This window comes from Phalacrocorax aristotelis, chromosome 3, assembly GCF_949628215.1.
Source record: "Phalacrocorax aristotelis chromosome 3, bGulAri2.1, whole genome shotgun sequence".
Classification (NCBI taxonomy): Eukaryota; Metazoa; Chordata; class Aves; order Suliformes; family Phalacrocoracidae; genus Phalacrocorax; species Phalacrocorax aristotelis.
Window position 1 is genome coordinate 60,830,749 of NC_134278.1, and position 26,507 is coordinate 60,857,255.

At 37.0% G+C, this 26,507-nt stretch overlaps 1 protein-coding gene across 2 annotated transcripts in view; it reads left to right on the forward strand.

The window, feature by feature from the left end:
- The window catches only part of LAMA2 (laminin subunit alpha 2), a 387,452-nt gene that overhangs the window by 283,747 nt on the left and 77,198 nt on the right, over positions 1 to 26,507 (forward strand). For both annotated transcript variants that reach the window (XM_075087596.1, XM_075087597.1), the window contains exons 32-37: positions 260 to 453; positions 9,358 to 9,500; positions 10,040 to 10,138; positions 15,446 to 15,557; positions 20,470 to 20,632; positions 25,098 to 25,308. In XM_075087596.1, the coding sequence (XP_074943697.1) occupies positions 260 to 453; positions 9,358 to 9,500; positions 10,040 to 10,138; positions 15,446 to 15,557; positions 20,470 to 20,632; positions 25,098 to 25,308 (922 nt within the window). The remainder of the gene's footprint in view (positions 1 to 259; positions 454 to 9,357; positions 9,501 to 10,039; positions 10,139 to 15,445; positions 15,558 to 20,469; positions 20,633 to 25,097; positions 25,309 to 26,507) is intronic.

A 26,507-nucleotide genomic window follows, 5' to 3' on the forward strand; every position in this document is an offset into this window, starting at 1 on the left:
GAAAACTGTTAGAGGTGTGGAATCACTTACGCATACTCCTTCTATCCAGACTGTTCCATGTCCTGGTTGAAAGTTATTATCAGTTTGCAACATTCTCCCTCTATAAATGCATCCTGAGTCATAAAGCACCGAAGATTTTTTTTTAATGGTTCATGAATAAAGGTTCATGTACATTTTGTTTACAATCCTGCCAAGTATTCATTGTAGTACGCTATGCATCTCAGTTGGCCAAACCTGGTTTTGTATTTGCAATGTCTAGATGTTCTTCTGGCTACACGGGAAACCCACAAACTCCAGGAGGCTCCTGCCAGGAATGTGAGTGTGATCGATACGGTTCCCTGCCTGTCCCCTGTGACCCTGTCACTGGGCGGTGTACTTGCAAGCCTGGATTCACAGGGTGGAAGTGTGCTGGCTGTGAACATCGGCATGCGCGTGATGGCATGAAATGCATTTGTACGTATACTAATGTCGTTTTGGAGAATTTTTGATTGTGTTTGTTGTATTTCAGAAATTTAACCCTGCTTGTGCATCTGTCAGTTGTGTGGGTTTCTTTGAAAATTGCCAGGTTTCTTACTACTTTGGCATTCTGGTCCATGTTTTTTTCACAAGCCTTGAGATGTTAGGAAAACTCTCAATACTTTTTAATAGGCAACCTGAAAATTGACAATGAAGCTTTAAGGGGTTACTTTTTATGGGTTTTTAAAGTCTGTAGTTTTGCTACAGGTTGTCACTGTTGTTGTGACGGTATTTGCTCTTAGTGAATTTTTTAGCGTTGTCCTAAATGTTTAACCAGCAACTGCAATGCTCTATGCCGTGAGTCACACAGCAAGTTTTTACCAAGGTTTGCTTGGTCATGTTGGTTCAACAACCATCCATTGGAACTTAAAAGACATAGGAATTGACAGTACAATATATCCAGGAACAAAGAACTTCCTTTGTTAAAAATAGAGAACTAACAGTCTAAAACACCAAGTTACATTTTACAGTACTGGTATCTTTGCCCTGCTTCAGTTGATATGTACCAAGTGTCTTGTCTTTCATGATTGTTTAGATTTTTTTCCATGAAATTGGATAGTGTTTGTTTTGAGCCCACAATCTCATTTCCCATGATACTGTATGCTTATGTCTTATGAAAAAGATTCAGGTAGCAAAACATTTCCAGAACACTTATTAAATCCTGACTGAAATAAGGCATTTTCCTCTCCTCCACATCCTCAGTTGAGCAGGAACTCATTTTCTTGAGATCTTTTTTTTTTTCCTCTCATGGCCATCATTGTTCATTTTAAAGTAGAATACAGATAGATACAGATAGGGATCCATTAAGTCCACAGAATATAATATTTCTTAATCTGTGCATCTTTGAATATATGACAAGGCACAATTAACTGCTTGTAATGTTTTGCCTGATTTTTATCTGCTATAGGACTTTAACTGGAGCTTTTCCATTTTGGGGCAGGCTGGGGGGGTGCCTGTGTGAGGGACATGTAACATCAAGGCGAGTAGATACCAAAACAGACTTTTTTTTTCCCCCCACAGAATGCATTGTCTTTACCTCAATACCCAGATATGTACAGCTCTCTAATATTAAAATCAGCTAGTACAGCTCAAACAAAATGCAAACATTTTAAAAGTAAATTGGAAAAATAAAGAAGCCAAAGAAGTGGTAAAAATGGCTGAAGGTATCATATCGGTCAAGAATGAAATGTGTGGCTACTTTGAGTGGTTGAAGAGGCAGACATTAGGCACATAGAGTCAGGGACTACACAGTGCAGAACACTGTTTCCCTCAACTTAATGGTTGTGATCAGCTCTCAGAGAGTGATTGGGGCTTAGCAGAACTAAGCTTCTAAATGTGACTATTGAGTTCAGTGCTTTTGCATTAGTCCTGACTCCCAGGTACAACTCTTCTTTGAAAATGAATAGAGAGGTAACTAGGAATATAGGCATAAATGCTTCTATTTCTATAATGTTAATAATATGGCATTGGTTCACTGATGAAAAGCTTAGTGTACTTAAGGGAAATAAAGTTTTAATGTCCTGCAGTGTGATGTAGTTTAGGACTTAATTCTGAATTATCGTACATCTTAAGCTCCATTTTAAACTACAGCAAAATGAACACAAATAGAGTAAGTAGCTACTTTGTTGAAATAACTATGCTTTGGATTCCATTTTGTGGCCTACATATCAAGGAGAATTGTAATCACGAGTTAAGTCCATAAGTGTTACAGCTACAAAATTTTAAAATAAGGACTATGTTTTCCAGAATGGCATCTAAAGGAAAACTACTTTATTTTTCAACATACTGAATACCTGTTACATTATTTCCAGTACTAGCCAATGTTTTAAATCTCAGGCACCGCTTAGTATGTTTTTTACTAGTCATTTACCTTATCAGTATTCTGAAAAGTCTTTTGCATATCCAAGGTGGCAGTGTTTCTTTGTACAAAACAGCTTAAGTGCAAGTTTTCATTTGTAATCGTTTTCCAATTTGTTAATCAGACTATTTCACTGTGTGGATAATAAGGTTAAAAATCCTCAGTATGAATGGGAAAAGCTGTGTGCAGGCAAATCAAATTTTCCACCTTTTTGCTTTGAAAGACGTGGTTCTCCATAATCTCTGATTTAACTGCAATACATTCATGTGCTGGTGTTGAAATGTGTCTACACTACCTGTAGCAGCGTTTTTACTTTAACTAGATAATCAATTTTCACCATAAAAACAGTCCTTTGCATGTACATATGGACATTTTGTGTCATTGCTAAAAGAGAGGTATCAAATGAAAAGATTTATTTCCTTTAGTCATAAAAATAGGAACCACCTATAGGAAGAGATTGGAGGTACTTTAAATCTCTCCTATCACAGGAACTAGTCTGTTACTATTGACACCACATCAATAACATCTATGTCATAAATTGCAAAAAAATATTTCAGTAGACACTTTATGTCTATTTGCTCTCACTGTATGATTTTCCCTTTGTTTAAATGTTCCTCAACCCCCGATTACTCCAAACCTGCCTCTGCTAATGCAGGGCAATACCCCTGCCACAGTGGAAAACCAGCCTGATCAATAAGCTCTTTACCTTTGTAGCCCGTGTTGGACACAGAGGGCCTGGCAGACGACGGGAGTGTGGTGAGCGTAGACTTGGTGGGAGTTTGCCCATGCTTAACACTGCCTAGTATGTCACAGGCTTCAGTGTACAGCTGTTTTCTTCTGATAGGGATTCATTGCTGCAGGCCCTAATGTGCTTGAATAGTCATCGTATTGTCAAAGAACCATTAGAAATGTCTTTTGGGGAAACCCTGAAGTTTTTCTTCCTTGCTCCCAGAACATCTATCTGTTCCAATCTGAATTGAGATTGGAGAATTTGGTGAGAATGCACCTGAGAATTTGGTCCTGTATACAATATATTGTATGTATCAACCACTTCCAAAATACTAAGTAAATTCCCACCTGATTAGCCTCAGTCATAATGAAATTTTAATAGTAGTAATAATAGTAATAATAATAGTAATAGTACTCTTAATGTACAGAAAATTAATGTCATATGCAGAATCCTGTTTGCATTCAATATTTCAAATGAGCTGTGTGCATGTATCTACTTTTACTCATTCGCAGAGTTCTATTTCAAATATTGCAATGGCATGGTACCTGTCAGAAGTGTGAAGAGCCCCTAGTTAGGTGGTAAAATGGCCTAGCTTAAAGAAAATACATGTAAATACAATCACCTATGTTTGGAAAAAATGTAGTTGTAAGTAATATAAAACCTAGTGTGATTAAGCTGTCCAATGTTAGTATGTTATAGTTAATAGTTAGGAAAGTGAATAACCATCTGAATAATGAATTTTTGGCAAATTCTATGAAAGGTCACAACACAGTATGACATGAAAGCTAAATAATGCATATTTAAATCCAATTATAGAGATATTTTAGTCACAATATTGTAAAGTATTATTGTTTAAATATAACATCTATATTTTAACATATGCCTTATAAGTATTCTAAAGATTTTAGAGTGAAAATTTGCAGTAAAAGGCAGAAAGAAATCCAGAGGAGCATGCATGTTCATTAAAGTGATCTATTTCTGATAAAGCTCAAAATCTGTTTTACCAGGTTGTTACATTTTTTTTTCATAACACGTCATTTTTCAATTGCTTAGTGCATGCCACTTTTCAGTGCTGTGTTATTACAGTTATATTTAAGAAAGCTACAGGTAGAATGGGAAGAGAATATATTTTTTAAAGCCACTGTACAAAGGGGAAGAATTTGTTTACTGCTAAATAACAATGGAAAGATAGTTACAGGTGAATGGAACAGACAAAATTCACTTCTCATTATGTTCTTAGAACAGAAAAATGTTGTTTTCTCTAGGGTGCCATTAGGGCATGGAAAATTATATCCAAAAAGTAGATTTTTTTTAATATATATAAGTAATAGAAGAGTCTGGATGGTCTCCTACAGATCATAAAAATTCTAAATTTTTTTGCATTAGTACAGTAAATAACTGGATTATTTCCCCAGCTAGAGTGACCATCTAGATCATCATGTACGGATACCCTTACTACTCTGCTGATGAAGACTTCCTTGTAATTTTTGGTCTCGAGTAATCCACTTAGCCTCACTTTCCCTTCTGTTTTGAAACAGTCAGTAGCCAATAAGAAAATTAGTAATGATTGCAAGCTAATTTTAATAATGCTGCCAGCTTTCTTGTATAGTGTCAAATATGACAAAAATTCTCCCAAATATTCTCTAATGCTTATGGATCTTTATTTTTATTGTAACTACAAATGAGTTGTCCTCTAAATGATTGATGCTCCCGTATGCATCACTCATTTTTACTGTAATAAATATATCTCAGTGTTTATTGTGCTGAAAGTTGTCAGCTGGCAATTGCTGACTGGCCTATAATCACTACAGTTTTGAAGGCGTATATTTTTTTTGTTTTCTTAGTTAAACCCCACAGTTCCAATCCAGAACATGGCTGAGCTGTGTGATGAACAGTTCATCTGTACCCAGCATGCTCAGGCAGACTGAGGTCATTAGTATTTACTTGATTCATATTTTGCACATGCATACCAGGAATATGTAAACAAGCCAAAGCATGTATTGCTCCCTCCTCATCCTTCCCAAAGAGCTTTGACCATAGCAAGCTGAAGTGGAAAGAAGGAGTTACAAGGGGGTTTGTATGAAGCCTGTAGCAATGCTGAATTTTCTTAGATTAGCAATTGTCTTGGGTATGTTTTTGTTATATCTTGTGACATTCCACTTCACTTCAGTTGTAGAGTTTGCAGTATGTAAAATGAAGGACCGTAGACTGCAGTGTTGTTGGAGCAGTGACTCTGCTTGCTATGTGCAGTGTTTAGGGAAAAAAAAAGATCCTACTGAGAACTTCAAGGCTTTATTGTTAAACCTATATGGCAAGTCAGAACTCACCTTCTGAATGCTTTCAGGGCACCAGTCGTAACTACAATGGGGACTTCAAAAAAATTTGGCTTCAATATTTTGAGAGCTCTGTTGCAACAGAAACTGCAAAACCTTTCCTCAGATGTATGCGCCTGTCACAACTGTTCCTTGGGGTCAAGCCAAAACCTAAATGTGAAAAAGTCAATGTGATTCTGCTGTACGAGATTAACAGGGAACAGGAAGCAATCATGACATGGAGAGATCACATATTCATTGTTAGGAATTTTTCTTTAACTCAGTCTTGTGGGGGAAAAAAAAAGAGGACCTTCAGTGATGCTGCAGTCAACAAACGTACATCTTTACGAGTTTAAATCTTCAATATTGGTAGAAGGAGAAAATTATATAATCAGATTCCTTTAATACCAGGTCTTGGACAATTAAACATTGTACTCTGAGTAGGGTGGTGCTTGCAATGAGAGGGAGTTTTTCCGAGCTGGTGCTCAGTTCTGCACCCAGTAGAATGAGGAAGCTCCTAACCACCAGTCCCAGCAGAATCAAGGTTTTCCCTCTAAAACAGGGAGCAGCTCCATGATCTCAGCCCTCCCAAATTCAGAACTAAGCACAGATACTGTCTCTGTCAGAGGCAGTGAAGAATCTGTGAAAAGAAGCATCTCCTGGCTCCTACACAGTCCTTAATTCAGCAGGAGCTGGGAGCTTCTTATAACAAGCCTTCACAGAGTGAACACCAGATCTATGAAGCATTGGACTAGCTTCTACTATGTTCTGAGTTTAGCAGAAATTGTGAGCCCTTATGGCACAGCCGTAAGAATTAAACTTACCTCTGTGCTGGATGGACAACTGCTTCTCTGTCTGCATGAGCGCAATACAGGATGGGCACCCCTACTTGGCCTAGAGGCTGATAAGCTATCAGTTGTTCTCCCTTTTTTGATGCATGAGCTCCTGTTGAGTTTAGACGCACGCTCCAACATATTTTGCCCAACTCAACAACTGTATAAACCTAACTAGTACTGGTATGTATCAGAACCAGCAAATGAGGCTTTATAAATAAGAAAAATTGGAAATAAAGCTGAGTCAGTACTTTAGACCCTGACCTGGATCTGAATTTTCCCAGATTTTGGAGATACATTGATCATGCAAACTCCCTGAAACCAGTAGCAATGGCAAGGAAGCTAAAGCTTTCAGCTCTCTACAGCTCCCTCTGTTTTGGGGGGCAGAGGAGGCCTTGTTTATTATTTGGTGTGAGACCAGTGTCAAAATGGGAAAAATGGGGTAACAGGCAGCAGATTAATGAGCCTAAAAATAGTTCAACACTTTTTTATTGTGAAGCAATAGGAAACGTACTGAAGAGTCACTGACTATCATAGGATACTGTCTCATATCAGGGATTGCATGGTTGCCCTTAGACCAACAATTACCTCATCTTAACAGTCTAATGACTCTTAACAGCAATGAATATCTTAAAGCAAAATTCTGTTAGATAATCACTCACGGGAGGAACACTGTGGCTCACACATGTGATTCCTTTATTGTACATTACCTTCTCGTTGTAAGATGGAATAAATGGTTAGGTGTCCATAAACTTATAGCGTCTTTTATTATTTGAGCAATTTTTTTTCTTTTAAAATTCTTTGACATGCATACTTTGGAGACGCTTCTCACAAGAGGTAAGTCAAAATCCTTAGAGCACTTATTGTGCATGGGAAAGTGTGGTGAAAATGGAAAATGCAGTAATTTGCACTGATTGCTTGCTGGACTATTGTCATATTGACTGCATGATTTGCCTCTTATATGCTTGCATGGCTGTAATGATCTGAATTTAGTGCTGCATTTGTTAATATTAGATATAAATTTATCCTGACAGTTTTACAGCTAGACACAGAAATATTTAGACTTGCAAAATAAAATCATGCTCTTGAAATATTTCCCGTAGCTACAGTACATTTCAGACTGCATATTGGAGTAGCTTAGTCCTGTCTCATCTACCCAACTGTACCCCTCACTTGATGTAGTTCCTCTTTTCAGTCTGATTATCGTGCAAGAGGTGTTAATTTATACTGAATTCTCACATTGAGAATACTTCATCTCTTCATAAGCTGTTCATTTTTTTCTTATTGGTGTGAATTGAGTTTGTCTTTAGCACTTATCAAATTTTTAGCATCTTATTACCCATCATTCTGACAATTTTCAGGGTGAATAGATTTAGGTTGTTTCATAAGTGAAATAATGTATCAGGAAAAAAATAAAACAAAAAAATAACAACAAAAAGAACCCCAAACTAACAAACCCCAACTCTTTTCAGGTTCGAGAACATTTATTTGCACCCTGCAAAATTATTATCATGTCTATTTACCTTCTTGACCAGCTACAGAATAGGTGTTTGTTATATAAAACATTCAGTTGGTTGTCAAACTTGCTTTTCCTTTAATTCTCTCAGACTTCTAAAAGCAAGCACACAGACAACAAGAGCTGAGATGGTAATAAGCTCTTTTTTTTTTTTCATTTTACATAGAAACATAAATCAGAATGTATCATGCCCACAGTTAACAACTGCAGAGAAGTTCCAGTGCAGTTCAGCTTATGTAACAAAATACTGTGAAATAGGGGGAAGTCGTCCGCAAATGGAAGCAATGAAAATGCAAAAGGAAGTCTTAAAATAACAGTATCTAGCTTTCTGCACCCACTCCTTACTGCACTAAGCCGGCATCTATCTTGTCTCCTTTTCACTCATCACATGAGTTTCATGGTGTATTAAACTAGTATTCATTATCCTTCTTTTCTCTGTATTTGACTCAACTCCTTGCTATATTGAACAGCCAACCAAGAGAATAAGAACAATGTTTAGATAACTGTGAAAACTTCAAAGACCAGAAAAGATTTAATCTACATGAAGAATAAATTTCAGGAAAAACAAGTAATTCTCTGTGGAAAATTACTTTTTTTTTTCCTACAGAAGCATACATGTCATTTAATATTTTTTTTTAGCCATTGACCTGTCTAGGAGTGTTGCTTAAATAAATAATTACATACCTGTAAAACTTCAGGTACAATCCTCCATGTCTCTTAACATCACCAGTGAATTCATTGTTTCACAGTGTGCTCCATCTCCTGAGATGTTGTTTAGGTTTGCCAGTCCTGCGTAGCATCTTTATGCAGGGAACAGAAGGGCATTCCCACAGCTCTGTTCTAAAGGACGAAGAACTTTCCTGTCAGTAGCATAAATGATACAAGACTTTAAGGTTATGAGAATTTCTTGTAATAATTAATAGAAAGCAGGAGGGATTGAAATGCAAACTCCTTTCAGTATATGCATACCAGTATTTTTCATGCTAAAGAGTATTTGCAAGGAAGGTAGCATACATTAAATACTTCTAAGCTGGTTAGTGAAAGGAAGTAGGGAAAAGCATTTCCTAAAAGAAAATTATCAGTATTTTTGCCTGGACTCTTTCTACTGACTGTATTACAAGTTTAGCACGCTTGGCCATGCTGTTATATGCCTATAAAGTATGTAAACTATAAGATTTCTTTAGTGTTTTCTTATGTTCAAATCCACAACCATACTACACTTCTTAAAGTGCTCCTTAGATTTTGCAAATTACCTGTCCACTTTTCTCAGACTTCATCCGAACTGCTTGTCTAATTTAGGATTTTATATTGGCTAGTCCATAATTATTTCCTTTTTTTGTGAGGTAAGCCAACCAATTTTGCTCTTCATCTTTTATATTAAACTGTCCCATTACCAAGTTCTAAGCAATAATGTCTTTCCTGTTCCTTAGTTGTTGTTTCCGTTTTTTTCCTGCCATTATGCTTTTGGGGTAAATTACCTGAAATTAGTGTTACCTCATACAGAATTGTATGTGTGCCATAAAATTTCTAACTCAAACATATGTCTTAAACATTTAGCAGGTATAAATAAGCTTTGCTGTTCTTCCCCCCAGCTTGTGATGATGAATGCACAGGACTCCTTCTCAGTGACCTGGATCGGCTAAGCCAGATGATCCTGAGTGTTAACCTTAGTGGACCACTGCCTGCTCCATATAAAATGTTGCATGGTTTTGAGAATATGACACAGGAATTAAAGGTATATTCACAGTATTCACGTACATAAATAACACGTCTTTGGTACAACTGTACTTGAATCCGTTCAAACATATAGCTGTGAATAGCTTCAAGGAAGAAGAAAAATTAAAGATTTAATTACTTCAAACTTGCTTTGGCTGATAAATAGTTATTACAGTTATTTATTTTGACTTATTTTAACAAATAAATCTCACAGCACTAGTTTGTGTATGTATGTGCAAGGAATTATACTGCGGGCACAGAAAAAGTAACGTCACATACAAATAAAATAGTGTTAATGCTTGTGGTCCATAAAGCGGTTATGTATTTTATATACTGTATGTCCCCTACCATACTTCTAGGTTCTCCACTTAACTATGCAAAGCTGTCAAGATTCCTGAGAAAAATACGTTGGATGGATGTGACACAAGAGTCAAAGACTACAGGGCGTTATATACTGTAATGAAAAGGAAATTTTTGACGCTGCTTCTCTACAATATTTGGAAGCACTGAGATCCATTAAATAGAGATTTTCACTCTTCCTCCTCTCTTCCTCAACAGCATTTGCTTTCACCTCAGCGAGCACCAGAGAGACTTCTTCAGCTAGCACAAGAAAATCTGGATACCCTGGTGACAGAAATGGATGAATTACTGACAAGAGTAAGTCTATGATCACATTGGGGTCTATGGGTTTGGTTAAGGCTGCATAATGACAGAAATCTTCTGGATATATATTAAACATGAATGAATAGATGAATTATAAGATGCTTCTCAGTCTCAGTGTTTGAAATGGCAGCAAGTCCTCTAACAATCCCTTTTCGTGGGCCAACAGATTGAGATATATTTTCTGCAAAACTTGATAATAACATAAGAAAATTTTATAATGCTCATACAGAGCACCCAGGAATGACCTTATTTGGAAAAGCTGGCAGTAAAGGAAGGAGATTCATGATATAGCATTTACAGGCTTTCCTGTGACTTCAGCTACAGGTAATGTTACAAACCTAATGGCAAAAAACCCATGGGATTACCACACAGTTTCTCACATATCTGGAGTTTTTCTTTGACTGGCTGAGGCTGTTGGAACCAGAACTGCCTGGTTTCCTTCCTTTCCTTCTGAACATCAGTACTGTCTCTGGTCAGGCTATCTGCTTTCTGCATCAGCAATGTCATCTCTTCATAGTCCTTTTCAAATCTCCTGAGTCTGACTGTCTCAAGATAGTTCTCAGTCTGTTTCTCTTTTAAGATTGCCTGTTGCAATACAAGTAGCCTGGCTTCACTCAGAGTTACTTAGTGCCCAACCATCTCAAGCACATTACAGGAAAAGTTTTGCTGTTTTGCAGTTTCATTTTCCATTTTGGGTTATCTGTTGTGTTGGCTTGTTTCTCAAGGAGCTGTACAGCAAATGGTAGCCTAACCTGGTTCACTTATTTTAAAGAAATTTTATAGCAAGGCAGTGGAAGTCCCGGTTTAACAAATAACAAGTTCTCATTAAGAGTCAGTGAATGAAGTAATTGAAATGGGGACAGCATTTAAAGGGAGAAATCAAATATATGCACAAGGATGTGTGAGTTTATTTAAATATATGTGTTCTATATTTCATTTATGAGGGTAGTGAGAGTCTTCTGGATTTCAATCGATGTGCTATTTACTCTTTTTATTACGAAACTTTTATTTCGATATAGAGCTTATTTTGGTCAGTAAAAGACATTGTCTAAGAAAATAATATAAATTGTGCCACCTAGTGGAGAAAAAATAGGAAAATGGACCAGCCACAATAAAAATAAAGCTGATCGAAATATATTGATATGAAGGACTAGCAAAAATCATGTTTGTGAATTGTGCTCCCCTGCATTGAAATAGCCAAATAAGAAATACATAGATTACTGTACTGATGAATATAGGCCTGAGAGAATTTACCTAAACCCATACAGTTTTAGCATCCTGTCTTAAAATTTTTCATGGCTTACATAACTAAAATCCTCAGAGAAACCAGTTTGTTTATGTGGATGGTATTCAATTTTGAAAAAACCTATGAAATAATGGGTAGTAGGTAAGAAAGCATCTGTGGTGTGCTTGCATATGTATGCATGTATGTGTGCGTCTATACACCCACATACACATGCATACACAGGTATCTATCTATACATACGCTCATTGTGAGTGTAAAGAAAGCTTGATTCTTCACTTCTGTTTGACCTTCTATTTTTCTACCAGAAATAACTATGGTAGTTTTAAGTCTAGGTGGACTTCTAACTCATTACAGCCCTACAAGCAGGGAAGATTATATTTCATGTATTAAGCTTTCTCAGTCTTAGGCTAAGACAGGTTGTTTTTTTTAATTTGCATAGTTGCTCTTTGTACTATAATTTTCCAATTGCCCCTCCCCCCCCAAAAAAAAAATTAAATTAATTTTAATCGCCCATGGAGATAACCTAAAATAATGTTGCAAATTCTAACCATCTGTAGACTAATTTTGGAAGGAAGAAGGTGGAAGGTGTGATTTTAGAGCGTTTAGTGTGGTGGCCACTTCCCTTTCTGCAGTATTTTTTGTTGCAATGGGTGAGTAGACTAATGATTTCCAGGTGCCCTTACAGAGATTTTTTTAACTGGATTGCAGTTGGGTTTTTTAATTTGGGGACTGGCAACTGGTGGCAAGTCCTACCCTTCTCTTTCTATGTTTGTAAATAGAAATAATGTCCAAAAAAGAAGGGTGAGTCCTGATGTAGTGCGTTCAAGTCTCATTTCCAAATGAAGATATAGCTGATAACCACATAATGACTAACACTTGAAGCTCATGGTACAACCATAGGTAGCAAGTTTTTTCCCATATCTGATTTGCAGGCTCACTAAATTTTCAAAATTAAACCAGTAGCAATGAAGAAAAAGTTTGATGAGGATTGGTGAGGAATCTATTTCCATGAAAAAAAAAATTACGATTTTTATGATAAAATGTAGAAGGCAATAGTATTTAGTCACTAGAAAACCTTTGGGGTTTTTACTTCCTTGTGGTCTCTTTTCTACCAGTGATCTCTGACATCAGTGCAGCATGCCTTTTTATTTTTATTTTTTCCATCCTATTCTTTCCGTCATTTACTCTGCCATACTGAAGATCCTCACATCTTTCTTGTACTGATTAGGTTATCTGTTTACATGCACATTCCCACATCTACCACCAGAGGCAGACCTCAGACTCTTCATATCCTTTTAGTTCACTAGTTTTAGTCAAAACCCCTTTTTCCTTTCTAATTAGGTACCTTCAGAGGCTTCAAGACAGACACGGATCAGAATCATCCCTCTTGATTGAAATGCTTCTTTTGACTTTGTAAACTTTTTAATTTCTTCCATACCACTGATTTTCTTAAGCGCAAAAATTTCTGGAAGTAGTAGCAGAGGCAACTTACTTCACAATAGTTGGAAGCATTTGGAGGGAGAGCCAAGAACTTCCATCTATACAGTGAGGTCTGTGTTTACTCCTTCGTCTGTGGTCTGCATCTCACTAGCTGGAGAAGTTCCTGTGGAGCTCCCCTCTAGATGCCATCCAGAGAAGTTTCTTATGGCTTGATTAAGACCTCAGACTAAAAACACAAAACCAAAAAAAAAACAGTGTGTGTAATTGCTAATACTTGCTAATAGTTGAAGTTGCTAAGAGGCTAATGGTCTTCAGACTGGGACAAAGCCTTCCATGGAACCTTCATCACTTAGTACAAGCTGTGAACATCACCAAAGCAGGTTCACTGATCTCAGATGATACTTTCTTTACTAGATTTCCATGATAGGGATCTCCTTTATGCCAAAAAGTCTTATTTGTGTCCAGAGTTCTTGGAGATTCATTCCAAACCCTTGCTCTGGGTCCAGTCTTCCTGACCCTTATTGCTCCCACAGAAAGAATTTGTTGTGCCTGTTTAAACTGTTTAGGAGATTCTGAAGACTGACCTTTTAGAAATGGTGAACCGTAGTAAACTGAATATATAGAAAATTAGTAGGACTTTATTAACAAATAGAAACATTTAATTAGCCATGGAATGGCTAGGCACAGTATGAAGGATGTTTGCCATTTAATTTGGTTTATGGAGTTAAAGCTAGACCAGATAATGAAGCAGAAAGTTATTTCTCAGCAAAGCAAATTATGGCAAAATACAGAAAGCCTTCAGTGGAGCTGAATGGGATATGTGTACTAAAGAGAACTGTCACCGAGAGGAAATGAAAACTGTTCGATGACAGATTAATGTGCACAAAAATGTAGTACATGCCATTCAGTCATAAATATTGAGAGGTTAAAGTGGCCAACTGGAATTAACATGACTGTGGAAAAAGTAATGAAAACTAAGAAAAGAATACGTAAGTTATTAAACACCATTTGTAGTAAAGGACCTAGAAATATTATAGAATATAATAAAAGCGAATGTGAAAATTCCAAACAAATAAAACCCAAAGAATAAAAGGCTGATTGTGGAGGATTTGACAATAGATAATAAGGTAGTTCTCAGTTGCATGAAGAATGAAATTGCATTGGAAATGCCAAGCTGGGTTAGAACACTGGTCCATCAAGACCTTTCTGTGGTTTTGCCTTTTTCCTACCCCAATTGCCTCTTACAGCTCACTGTGACAATATGTTAATTCTGTATCCTGGCAGATAAAGGCATTTTGTAAATCTTAGAGGAAGAAACCAAAAGCATGATTAAAGCTGTATAAATGTGAAAAACCATGTTCTTCTACTGATATAGGCATTAAAATGGAACCAACTCCCCCCAGTCGGTATGGGTTCTTAATTCTTCCTGTATTCCTATTTACCTGAACCATTTTAATATAAATTACTTTCAGAGTAACTACTCTGCAGCAGACCAAAACTGTAAGTGGTATGATAATGCTAGGGATTTCATTTCAGAAACCCAGCTGTCCTGATGTATCTTGAGGGCTTCCATCTAGAAGCTAATCAGGCAAAAATAAATGTGTTACAGTGATACTATTTCTCTTTGACTATTATTATAATGTGTGTGGGGTTTTTGTAGCTGAGAAAACAGTTTATACAGCTCAAGTCAGAGAAAACCTAAGCTCATTTTGAATCATTGACCTTCTAGCCATTTCCCAGAGACTGGAAAGACCATAATGCCCTGCTTCGAGACATTGCTTGGGAATGCAATCCCCAAATTAAAAAAATGGGGATTTTTGGTTTACAATACAGTTTGACAAGCTTTGTTGCTTGAAATGGTCAGCTTCTTTCTAATAAAAATGGGTCCATTTTATAAATAGGGACCTTGAGAAGTAAGCAGAATGTCTTAAGGTGATTCCTTTCCTTAGCATTTTTTTCAGGTCTGCAGCAGATGTCTGTCTTCATCCTGCTGCTGCTGCTGTTATTCAGTAAAATGATAAAGCATTAGTTAAACAAAGATAAAATGTTGCTGAGCACCCCAATATGTTATAAACAAACATCTTGAAGCATTGGAGCTGAACCAAACAACTCTGTTTCCCTCTCTTTCTTGGTTTAATTAATGTATTGATTTCAAATTCTTCTTGATTGTTGGCATAAACTGTCTCTTTGAGAATGCCTCCGGGGAGGAAGCAAAGAGGTCATGATATCTGCTGCACTTTGTCAACCGAAAAGTGCACAATTGTGAAACTATGGAAATTATTCCCTGAAGAATCTATTAAAAGGTTCCAAACAACATTTCTTTAAGCAAATTCAGTGAATAATTTCATCCTGTCTCCCTTCGTGTGCTGTTGCACACAACTAGGGTTTCTAAGAACCTGAAATAAAGCCTTCCAATTTCCACTAAAAGAAAAAGGTAATAAAATTTAATTGTGTACTTGAACAGAGCATGTCATTTCCTATGCATCTGATCAATAATTCATTGATTGCCTTTTGCCTGAGGAAAGTTCAGTACGTAGATTCAGCCAGTAGGAATATTGCATAGTGCAGCCTTGTCCTGTTTATTAATGATACTTTTCCTGAATTTGGATCACTAGGCTACCAAGGTGACAGCAGATGGTGAGCAAACCAGGCAGGATGCTGAGAGGACTAATGACAGAGCGAAATCTCTTGGACAGTTCGTCAAAGACATTCTCCAAGCTGCTGAAGGTATCGGAAAAAGAAAAATATGCCAACTGTTTCTCAAGAAAACTGAAGGATGGTGGGGAAGAGGGTCTGAGAGACAGTGAGGAAGAGCTTATTCACTGAGAAATGTCATGTGCTTTAAATGTTTGGTGAAGAAACTACAGTCAACTATCTTCAGGCTTTTTGAAATCTACAGTTGCAGTTTATATAAAGAGTGCATTGGCAATTATGAACAAAGACTAGCAGAATATTGAGTATGTATGTTCAGGATTTTTGCAGTTATTTGAAGAAAAGCTATTATGAGGAAGTAGCTAACAGGACTTAGCTTTTGTTTATTTTGAAAGCAGTTAAAAACATGTATTGGTAAAAAAGCTTGATGTAATTTTAGCACTTGGTACATTAACACTTCATCTTAATTCCCAAAAATTACTTCAAAAATACATTACTACTTTCTGTTAACGAACATCTGCTGCTTGGAATTTGCAAGTGACTCTTAACTCTACTTAAGTAATGTCTTGGGGCCAGCTCTCTTCCACAAGCTGATTCACTGCAGTTACAAATGCAGTAAAGACTTATGAGCAAAAGTATTGTAGAGGGTTTTGAGAAGCAAGACCTACATATTGCATGAAGCTGTTTAATAATATAATGGCTCAAGTATATGAAAATGATTGGCAATCACAGGCAGGTTTTTACTTAAAAAATACTGATCTGTTCCTTCTTCCTCAAAACTCCCACTACAGTACTGATGTCAGGAGTTCTGCTTCTGAAGGTCCATTCCAAGTGCTATGAAATACATTTTATATTGCCTTTCTTGTAGCACATCCCATTACATGCCCTGTAGCTGAACTGAACAGCAATTCTGGATATCTTAGGACGTACAACTTTGACATTGTCATGCTTTAGCCCCAGTCAGCAAGTAAACGTCACACAACCGCTCACTCACTCCCCCCACCCCTGTGGGATGGGGGAGAGAATAGGAAGGGCCAAAGTAAGAAAACTCATGGACTGATATAGGAACAGTTTAATAATTAAAATAAAACAGTAACAATAATAATAATATAATGAATAGGAAAATAATGAGAGAGAGATTGAACCTCAAGAGGAGAGGAAAAAACCCAAACCAGTGATGCAACCGCTCACCATCCGCCAACTGACGCCGCCGGTCCCTGAGCTGCAATCACTGCTTCCTGCAGCCAACTCCCCCCAGTTAATATACTGGGCATGACATCATATGATGCAGAGTATCCCTTTGGTTGGTTTGGATCAGCTATCTTGGCTGTGCCCCCTCCCCTCCCAGCTTTTTGTGCACCCGGCAGAGCATGGGAAGCTGGAAAGTCCTTGACTAGTACAAGCACTACCCAGCAACAACTAAAACATGAGTGTGTTATCAATATTATTCTATACTAAGTCCAAAACACAGCACTATACCAGCTACAGTGAAGAAAATTAACTCTATCCCAGCTAAAACCATGACAGACATGAAATAAATGTGGGAAAAGCAACAAGAAACAGTAAGCAAGTTTTCAAGAAGTTTTTTAAACAAAAGACCAGGCTTTTCATATTTCAAGATGAATTTGGAATGAAAAGGGCTAAACCAATTTTTTGCTCCACAAAATGTATGCTCAGTGTTTGTAATCCAAAGAACAGTTTCCTCAAGCAGGTTTAGCAATAGGAAGTACAGAGTTATAATACATAGAGGGGGTGAAATAAATTTATGCAGTATCTTAGAAGTAGACAAAGACTTTAAAATCAATGTGTTTGCCTAGTGGCCAAGTTAACATTTTAAGAATAGATGAAATATAGGAGCACAGGACTGAAAGATACCTCCTGGGCTGCTGCATCCACTCCCCTGATACCATAAACTTTCTAACCCTCTTCTTCAAAGTATTTCCCACAAATACACACAATCTCAATAGGAGGCAGTTTCAGAACTCTGCATAAGTACAAACCTTCCATTTCTAGCTAAAAATATTTGTATTTAGTTTATCATCATGTGCTCTTTCGCCAACCTTGCTCTTCTGTTCAAATAGGTTTTTTCCTCTCCCTCGCTTCTCCTCCTTCCCCCACCCCCAACTATGTTCACAGAGAGGAATCATTCAGCCCTTTTTTTCTAGACTAAAACATCTTAAAGTGTACTCTCCCAGATCTCCTACTGACCTTCATATAATTTCAATTCCTCTGTTCAAAATTAGGTTCATCTTTCCTGAGGACAGGTAACAAGCATTGAAATGAGGTTGCTTCAGTGTCTTGCACTTCAATAGCAGTAAACCCGCCTATGTCAGCTCTCCCCATACATTCTGGGGTAGCATTTCCTTTTTTTCACAGCTGGGTGCCACTGGAGATTCATTATATAGCTATGTTCTTCCCATTCATACCTTATATCTAACTGGCAGAGCTATAGTTTACAGGTGTAATTTCTGTTGTTATTTAGTTCACAACCTTATATTTTCTACTACTGAATCTCATTCTGGTCCGATTACTTCAGTTTTGAAGGTCACACAGTTCTTTCTGCATAGCTTTCCAATCCTTCTCTACTAAGACTGTCTTACAACTTTTCCTCATAAGCATATTTTCTGAGCAGACTTCCTTCTTATTTTCCCCCATCACTAATTAAAATATTCAACTAGATATGCTAATAAACCATATAGCCTGACATGTGCTACCTTTGGGAAAAAAAAAAAACAAACCCAGACATTCATTCATTTATTCCACAACCTGTTTTTCACTTACTTCCAAAGCAAGTTCTCAGGCTGTAGTGGAACTCCTGTTTCTTCAAAACAGGCACTACATTTTCTTGTTCTCAGTCAAGTAGTCTTCTTCCTGCATTTGCAATGTCATGCACCAGTTCTTTCAAGTTTCTAGAATGGCAGTTCTCTGGCCATTCCAGCTTGAGTTCTTCAAAATGTTCTTCCTCTTGTTGTGATAATATCTATATTCTTAATTCTGATTGCTATCCTCAATTGTCTTCCTGTTCAAGATCACCATCTTTCAAGAACTAAGGATAAACTTTCATCTTATGCTGGATCCATTCCTAGATTATTTTAAAATCTGACAGCATTTTAACTGCATAATGGCCCTATACCTTCTTTGTCTGCTCTTTTCGACCTATGAGACGTTGCTAGATTGTTTGTTAAAGACTTTATGTCCACTCGTAATGTTCTGACTGAGATGACCTACCAGTTTGCAAGTATTAATTAGGACTGCTCCTTGTCCCCCATCCCTAGATTACAGATTTCTGAAGGTTATAGTACTTTGGTTCTCTAGGAATGGAGGCCTGTGTCTGATCCTGTGCTCCTTAGTACTTGTTGACACTAGGCAACAACTTCAGGATGAAATGCCATGAAAGGCATATTTCCTTCCATTGACTGAAAGTAATGCTTGAGAAGGCAAGTGACTGTAGGTCTGACAGATGCTTTCCTAAACGTCAGGGAGTCAAGGAATTCTTCAAGCCATAAAAACTCCTTATTACAAATGAGAAGTTTGTAGTGATTTGTTGTAATGACCATACGGTGACCATTGATCCATTTCTGCTGAACTGATTGCTGACTTTCTGAACTTCTGAGTACCTGTAAGTAGTTTTCCCTCTTAACCATGGAATTTCCCCAGCTTTGCACTTCCTTGTGTTCATCTATGTCAGTGCATCCAAGTCTTTTCCCACCACTAGACTCTGATAGTTTGCAGTATACTAAGACTAGAAAGTAAAGATTGTTATGAGAAGAGGAGGATGGAGAAGACAGATACAGCTAGGTGTACTTTTGTCTGAACTTAATAAAAGGTGAGATAACCCATCCATTTTCTCTTTTAAGGTAAATATTCAGGGAGATTAAATTGCTATTTGTTTATTCCAGATTTTTTTTACAAAAAAAGTGCCTATTCCTGGCCTGAGGTAACTTAGTAATGATACATAACATAATACACAGAAATGATCCGTGATCCATTTAAGCAAACTGTAGTCTTTTTCCAGTCCTCACTATCCCACACATAACCACTCTTGATAAAAGATCCAAATCTCAGTTCTCACCAGCGAATCGAGATCAGTGGGTTAGAATTTTCTTCACAATTTGCTCTAAACCTACACAACGTGTAGATGAAATAGTAATTTATTTGAATTTTGGAAGACAGATTTACATTTCTTCAATTAAAGATTTAATTTAACATATTCAGAAGTACCCATGCGACCAGGACCTGACTGAAGTAGGAACCGATTGTTGCAAATGACGTAGTGTACATTCTGGTATGTTGTGGTGTACTGTGGCAGAAAGATTTTCATCAGTGCTTGAATGTGATACCATGTATACACTTTATCGATTAGCAATAATTCAGCTATTCCAAACACATAATGCATTTACAGTGTACCATCATCTATTCCAACCTTCATACCCTTCTTTTCCATTTCTGGGTATCTACTTCTAACCACATGAGTGGGTTTAAACATCCGTGGGTGTCTTTCACTTGTCTCCCCTTTTTCTGAAATTTCCCAATCGGTTATTATTCCTAGCACTGTTAAGTCTGAATGCTAAAAATGACATATTTGAAGTTCTCCAAAAGTAATTTAAATCTAATTTTCTTTGCTTGTACTGTCTGCTCCTTAATTCTATGAGTAATATACCAGATTATCTTCTGCTGTTTCAAAGGTTCAGTGCAAATTCCTTCTTTCAGGGGGAGGAGGAGGGAAGCAATATATTTCTTATACTGGATATAAAGGCTTCTTTAATTACTGTGCTTAAAAGTGAGCTGTAATAAAAGGTTTGATGAAACACGTAACATTTTCTCATTTGTTACTGATCATTGGATTAACCATCCTTTATATTTCACAGCAGGAATAACCAGTGCAAGTTGCGTTGCACTTGCTGATGGAGTTGATGGGCAGATGCTTGAAGCCTCTGTTGTTTTTATTTACTAACTCCCTACCTAAATATTTTTTGGCCCTCTGCAGCTGCAAAAGAAGATGCTATAAAACTGAATGAGACACTCAGAACCCAAGACGAGAGCTTGGAGAAGAGTATTCCAGGACTGCAGAGTGAGGCTGACAGAATGATCGCAGAGTTGAGAAGTAGAGAGCTGAATATGCAAGAAAGAATAGCTCAAGATGAGTTAAAGTGAGTAGAGAGACCTCAGCCTTCAACCTCCCAGTGACAACACCTGACTCTTGTAAATGTGATTGTCACCTTTTCCAACCCAGTTTTCAAGCTGGAGCTTACAGAAACGTGAAGGAAAGCCCAGTCTAATAGTTCATATCTGTTAAAGTAGCATTTGCATTTTTGGAAATCCTTACATATGTGGAAAGCAATCCCTAGGAAATTACTTCTCTGCTCCACGCGTGCCAGCAACATTTCTAATCCAATTCTAAGCAATTTTACTCAGTTTTTAGTTTTTAGCTTCTGCTTCAGACCTGATGAATGGCTTTTGTACTAAAAAGCTTGTCTAGAAGCTTGGAGTTTTTTTCTGGAAAACTAATTGGTCTAATAAAAAAATTATCTGCCTGCAAATCTGTCCAGTAGCATAGACATTCAAAAGGATGTATTTTGGCATCAGAGTGTTCCAACTCTGTGGCACAGTTCAAAAGCCCGGGGCTTGGTTATTTAGCTACCTGTAAAAATAAAAACTATATATGTATATACAATTATACTGGCAGCTCTTTATAAAGCATTTTGCAAAATGCTGAAAACTTACCTGATGCAGAAAAATACTTGGCCTGAAGTTAAAATTCTAGTATTATGTAACTTCTGTATCAGTCAGACCAGGCATATTCCTAGAGCTAGGCTTTGCTTAGCAATTCACCAGAGCGAGCAACTAGCAGGTAATCCAGCTGAGCAGCTACGTGGTCCATTGAAGTTGTGACGGCTCAGAAAACTGTCTGGGATAGAGGTATTCAGGCCTGAAAATGTCAGTTATCAGGTTTGTGCATACTGTAAGGAGGCATAAATAGAATACAAGAGTAGCTAACAATTCCAAGCAGTATAGAATCAGATTTGCACTGCCAATCTTACACTTTATAAACCGGATAATTTTCTGGAAATCCTACCAGTACAGTACTTCTTCCCATAATTCTGATGGTTTAGCTTTCTGTTCTCTTGAGAAAGGATATGTTGCAAACTTATTTTTCAGCAGTGTTTTATTGCTTTTTCTTCTCATTCCACTGAGCCTCTTCTATACCTTCTCCACTCACACAGAGAAACAAACCAGGAAAAAGTAAGGATAAGAAAAATTTAGCCAAACCTTTGAAAGTGCTGCCTGAAATTTTAGAGCAGACTGGGGGGAGGCCTTTTAGAGAAGGTGTTCTTAGTCCTCAAATGCTACAGCCAACATCAAATTGTTGGACTAACATGAAATAATTTTGTACTCTAGTCCAATATCTAGAGTAGAAAACGCAGTAGGGATTTTTTGAGGGAAAGAACTTTTCTCTCCCTTACCATTCTTCCTGAAATGTGCAAAGTGAGTATTTTCATTTCCTGATAAACGAATAGATTTTACACTAAGAAATACATGAATATACTCACTGATTTCAATCAAAGTTTTATGGTTTATCTGAAGGATAGGATTACCTCTTTATAGGCAGTCATTGAGATCCAAGAAATTTTGGCAGTGAACTCAACAGAAGGAAAATTAGTCACTGTGGATTTCAGGGTGGGGAGGAAAGGTGCCTAGATAACATTTTATGAAACTCTTCTATATTGCCTCTTAAAGAAAAATGTCTTAAAATTGCTTAAATAATGTAGTAAGATAGCGGACAGGACATGTTTTGCAAGGAAAAAGGATAAAGAAAAATTAATCATTCTTAAAACTGCGCACGCATGTGTGTGAGTCACTATGCTAACATGTATTTTTACAGACTCATTTAGAAATATTTCCTTTTAATGGCTCTGCAAGTGTCATGATCACTTTAAGGAGTTAATCATGTTTACTTTTTGGTGAGATGTGTTTTGGCAATGATTGTATTCTGCTTTCAGGATTTTGTCCAAGAACAGAATTACAAGAATCAGTGGATTCTTCTTACCTCTCCTATGTTTTCAGTGAATTCTTCAAAGTTAAATCCGGAAGAAAAATGAATTAAAGTCTTCTTGCTGTCATAGATGGAAAAACTCATGCAGCTTTTTCCCTCACTTATTTTCCTTCAAACTTTTCAAATCAAGTCTGTAATCTGATTGCCTTAGTGTACTGAAACGGCACATCGGTCAATAATTTCTCTCTAAAAGGACATGTTAAAAATACACCAGTTTCTGTCCTAAACCACCCTGATTTTCCTACTTATGAAAAAAATCTTTCAATATTGTATAGCATTCCTACACATTTTCTCAGATGCCACTGAGTTGCTATTGAGGGACGCTGTGAGCCAGAATTCTCTCTTTCGATGTAGTGTGCTGAATAGCTTTATTTTTGTGTGACTTTTTATGCCATAAATTTGAATGATGGTTTTTGAGCCACTGTGAACTTCTGTCATCCAGTTTCCTGTAAGAATGACTTACGTCACTCAGCCACACAGTGTTTGAAGTGGTGCTTCCTGTGTTTTGACATTGCTTCATGCTATTTTCATTTTTGTATTTGGAAAGACATTGGACAGCTGATCACCTTATCCATGGTACTCGTGATGTTATAGTCCTCATTTATTCTCCAGATAGGACAATTCTAACATATTTAGACTTTCATATATAGAGAGGGGTTTTTTTTAAATCATTTTGTCATTAGTTTCTAATCTTTCCTTTGTTCCCTTCTACTCATTTTGATGATCCAGACCATACAGCATTCCAGGTGTAATGCCAGACCTGTGACTGTTTCTTCTAACACTTCAAGCATTTTGTATAGTTTTGTTCTTTTTCTAGGAAGGTATCCAGTGAAAGTAGCACAGCTTAAATGTGCAAGGTAGCAGTTCAAAAAATGTGGTGCAGTCCAGTCACACAGAAATTCTGGTACATAAAGCAAGGGATTACATGGAGCAGATTTATTGCCTTGTACTTCATTAGAAAGAGCAGAGGGAAAAATGCACAACAGGTCGGTAGGAAGTGTTATATTCAGAGCACCAATAAGGTGTTTTGAGGTAAACTACAGGATAGATATGTAATTTGGACTGTGCTATGAGGCAAGGGCATAAAAAGGAAATCAATCTGTCTTGTACTGTTCCTCCAGTGCTGCAGAGTCATGAGGGTGTCAAAATTTGCCAGAGTGTAAGACAGTAGCGGCTTGTACAAAGAACAATGGAGGAGGTATGGGAGAAATTCTGAATTCCTTTCTACATTTCTTCTGTGACAGGGTGTCAATACTGGGATTTAATTTTTGATTAAATATTTTGTCCTCAGAAGTTGCAAATTCACAACATGAATTATTTCTTTTCATCAAAACCAAAGGCAGGGCAGATGGGGAAAAAACATCCAGCTCAGAAAATCCCAAAGCTAAGGTAACAATTTGGCTTTCCTTGGCTCCAGTTCAGATCCTTCATCTAAATTATGCCCAGTGGCAGCATATCTTTTCCACCTCTCAGATAATTTGTGTGTGTGTGTGCTTTTATTTATGTGGTTATTTTTACAAGGTTTCTAATGGAACTGATTATATGCAGGCAGGCCAAATTGCAGTGTTTTTCAAAAAATACAGTTCTTGTTTTCCACACAGCTTCTTCAGACCCATTGTCATAATGAGACAGGAAGAAAAACTTTATCTGTTCTGGGTATCTATCATACAAATTCCTGTTCAGTCAGGATGTTTCTTTATCTCTAAAGCACCATTTTGGAAGTGCCTCTCTTTTTTCTTTTTTTTTTTTTCTTTTTCCCTGTCCTCCTTCTGTCAATGCATTAACACAGAACACAGTGGTGTTGCATTACATGAAACTGATTCAATGGTCTGGTATCATGAGGCAGAGAAATGACAGGTCATAAAGACTCCAGTACTCCAGTCCTTTAAAACTGGGTGCAGCAACACTCTAATGATCAAGAAATATTGTATGCCCTTACAATATTTCTATTCCTTCTATTTCTGTGTTGCCAAATTCCATTAAAAGTACCTCAGAATTTATTTTAGATAAGCAAAATTCTTTGGCTACTGGAAGTCATAAATCCAAGGATCCTGGGGGTTGTTTCTTTCACAGGAAAGTATTTATGATTTTTGACTGTCTAAAGCAGTTTGCTTCAAGACAGCTTGAAAGCATGCATATCTACATATGCCCCTTAGTTCAAGGTAAGAAACTACTTTGTGTCACATGTCACATTAATGTAAATGAAGAAGATCTTTTAGACAAGTTGAAATGTTTCAGAAAACCTCACTTTACTAGTCAGATCTCCAGAATGGGAATTTACCAAAAAAAAAAAAAAAAAAAGAGAGAGAGAAAACAGTCTTCAATGGAGAATATTTGAATATTTTCTACTTTGTGAATAGGACTTTATTGTCATTTAAAAACCTCTTTAAGAAAGGGCTTAAGAACAACTGTCATTTCACTTTATTAAGTATGTGTTCTCTTGAAAGTTACTTTGAGATTTAATTTAGAAGTCTACTCATCTGCATGTTATTAAGAATATTCAGACTATTTGGTGTAGGGAATATGAACTCAGTGCCTTCATGGATGGTGATGTATTGCAGGAATGCAGAAGATCTTTTGGACAAGGTGAAGAAGTTATTTGGTGAGCCCAGTGAGAAAAATGAGGATCTCAAAAATGAGGTCCGGGACAAGCTAGCAAACTACCACACCAAAGTTGATGATGCTCGAGATCTGCTAAGAGAAGCTATGAGTAAAATTAGGGAGGCTGATCGTTTATCTGCAGTCAACCAAAAAAATATGACCATGGTAGAGGTGAGTGCTGACAAGTTGTATCTGTGATTACTCAAAGTCTGATCAAAGTTTGAAACTTTGCATGATTAAATCCTGAAACAGAAATATAAGCAAACCAAAAATATTATTAAAATACGTCTGATATAATTAGAAGGAAACATGTTCCTCAGAATGATGAAACGCTTTGGTTTTTAAAAGTAGAATTACTGCACGGCTTTATAAAAATAATATCATCTGCTTTTAAACACTGAGTGGAGGGTGCATTGGATTTATTATTCTGGGGGAGATTAAATTTATCCCAGTCTAAATAGTAATGTAAAATTCAAATCCTGTGCTCAAGATTTAAATAGGAGTTCAGTTAAAATCTTCACTGTCATATATTTGCGCCTAGAAAACTTACACTTTCATATCCCTCTCCAACCCCTGGGAAGAAGACTGAAGGGGTATGTGTATATTACAGAATAATAAATCAAACTCTATCCTCTGTAGTTAGTAGATGTTATAAATTATCTCCCTCATAGCAGAGGGGTCTGCTTGTGATTTAATTTAAATTGCAGAGACTTAAAGAGCATATTATAACCTACATTAACAAGCATTTAACCAAGACATAAAGAGCAGAGTCAACCTAATGAAGATAAATGTTTCAACTCTGTTTGTATCTCGATGAGCTTGTGCTTCATGTACAATGATGAGGTTAGCATTCCAAGACCTCAGTTCTCAGCAGAGATTTGTGGGCTTGATTGAACTAAGGAAATACAGTGCTGTAAAAAAGTTAGGTGATCTCTGTTCTGTGCATATTCTTCCCAAAGGTGGATGGATAAAGGTTGGAGAAATTACCTGCTATCTCAGTTTTTAAAATATTCTCTGCATCACAGTATCAGAGTGCCTGAAGGCATCCTTTCCAGCAGTTCTGCCCACCGGGATGTTTTGAAGAGGTTTTTTGCTTTATTTTGACCCTGTTTTGTCCAAGAAGCCATCACAGCCCTCTTAATGTTAGAACACCATTTTGTCCTATCAAACTAATCTGTGATACTTGATGGATCTTGCACAGGAAATTGCCAGTTCCTTTTTCGGAAGTCCATCCTTACTACACAATATGCGGTATTTTTACTAGTTGGAAATTCAAGAATCCCCAGGTTGCTCCAAACTATCATCTTTTATTTTACATTCAGTAGTTGGTGAAACACCAGTGGACATAAATAGGGGAGCAGCAGAATATT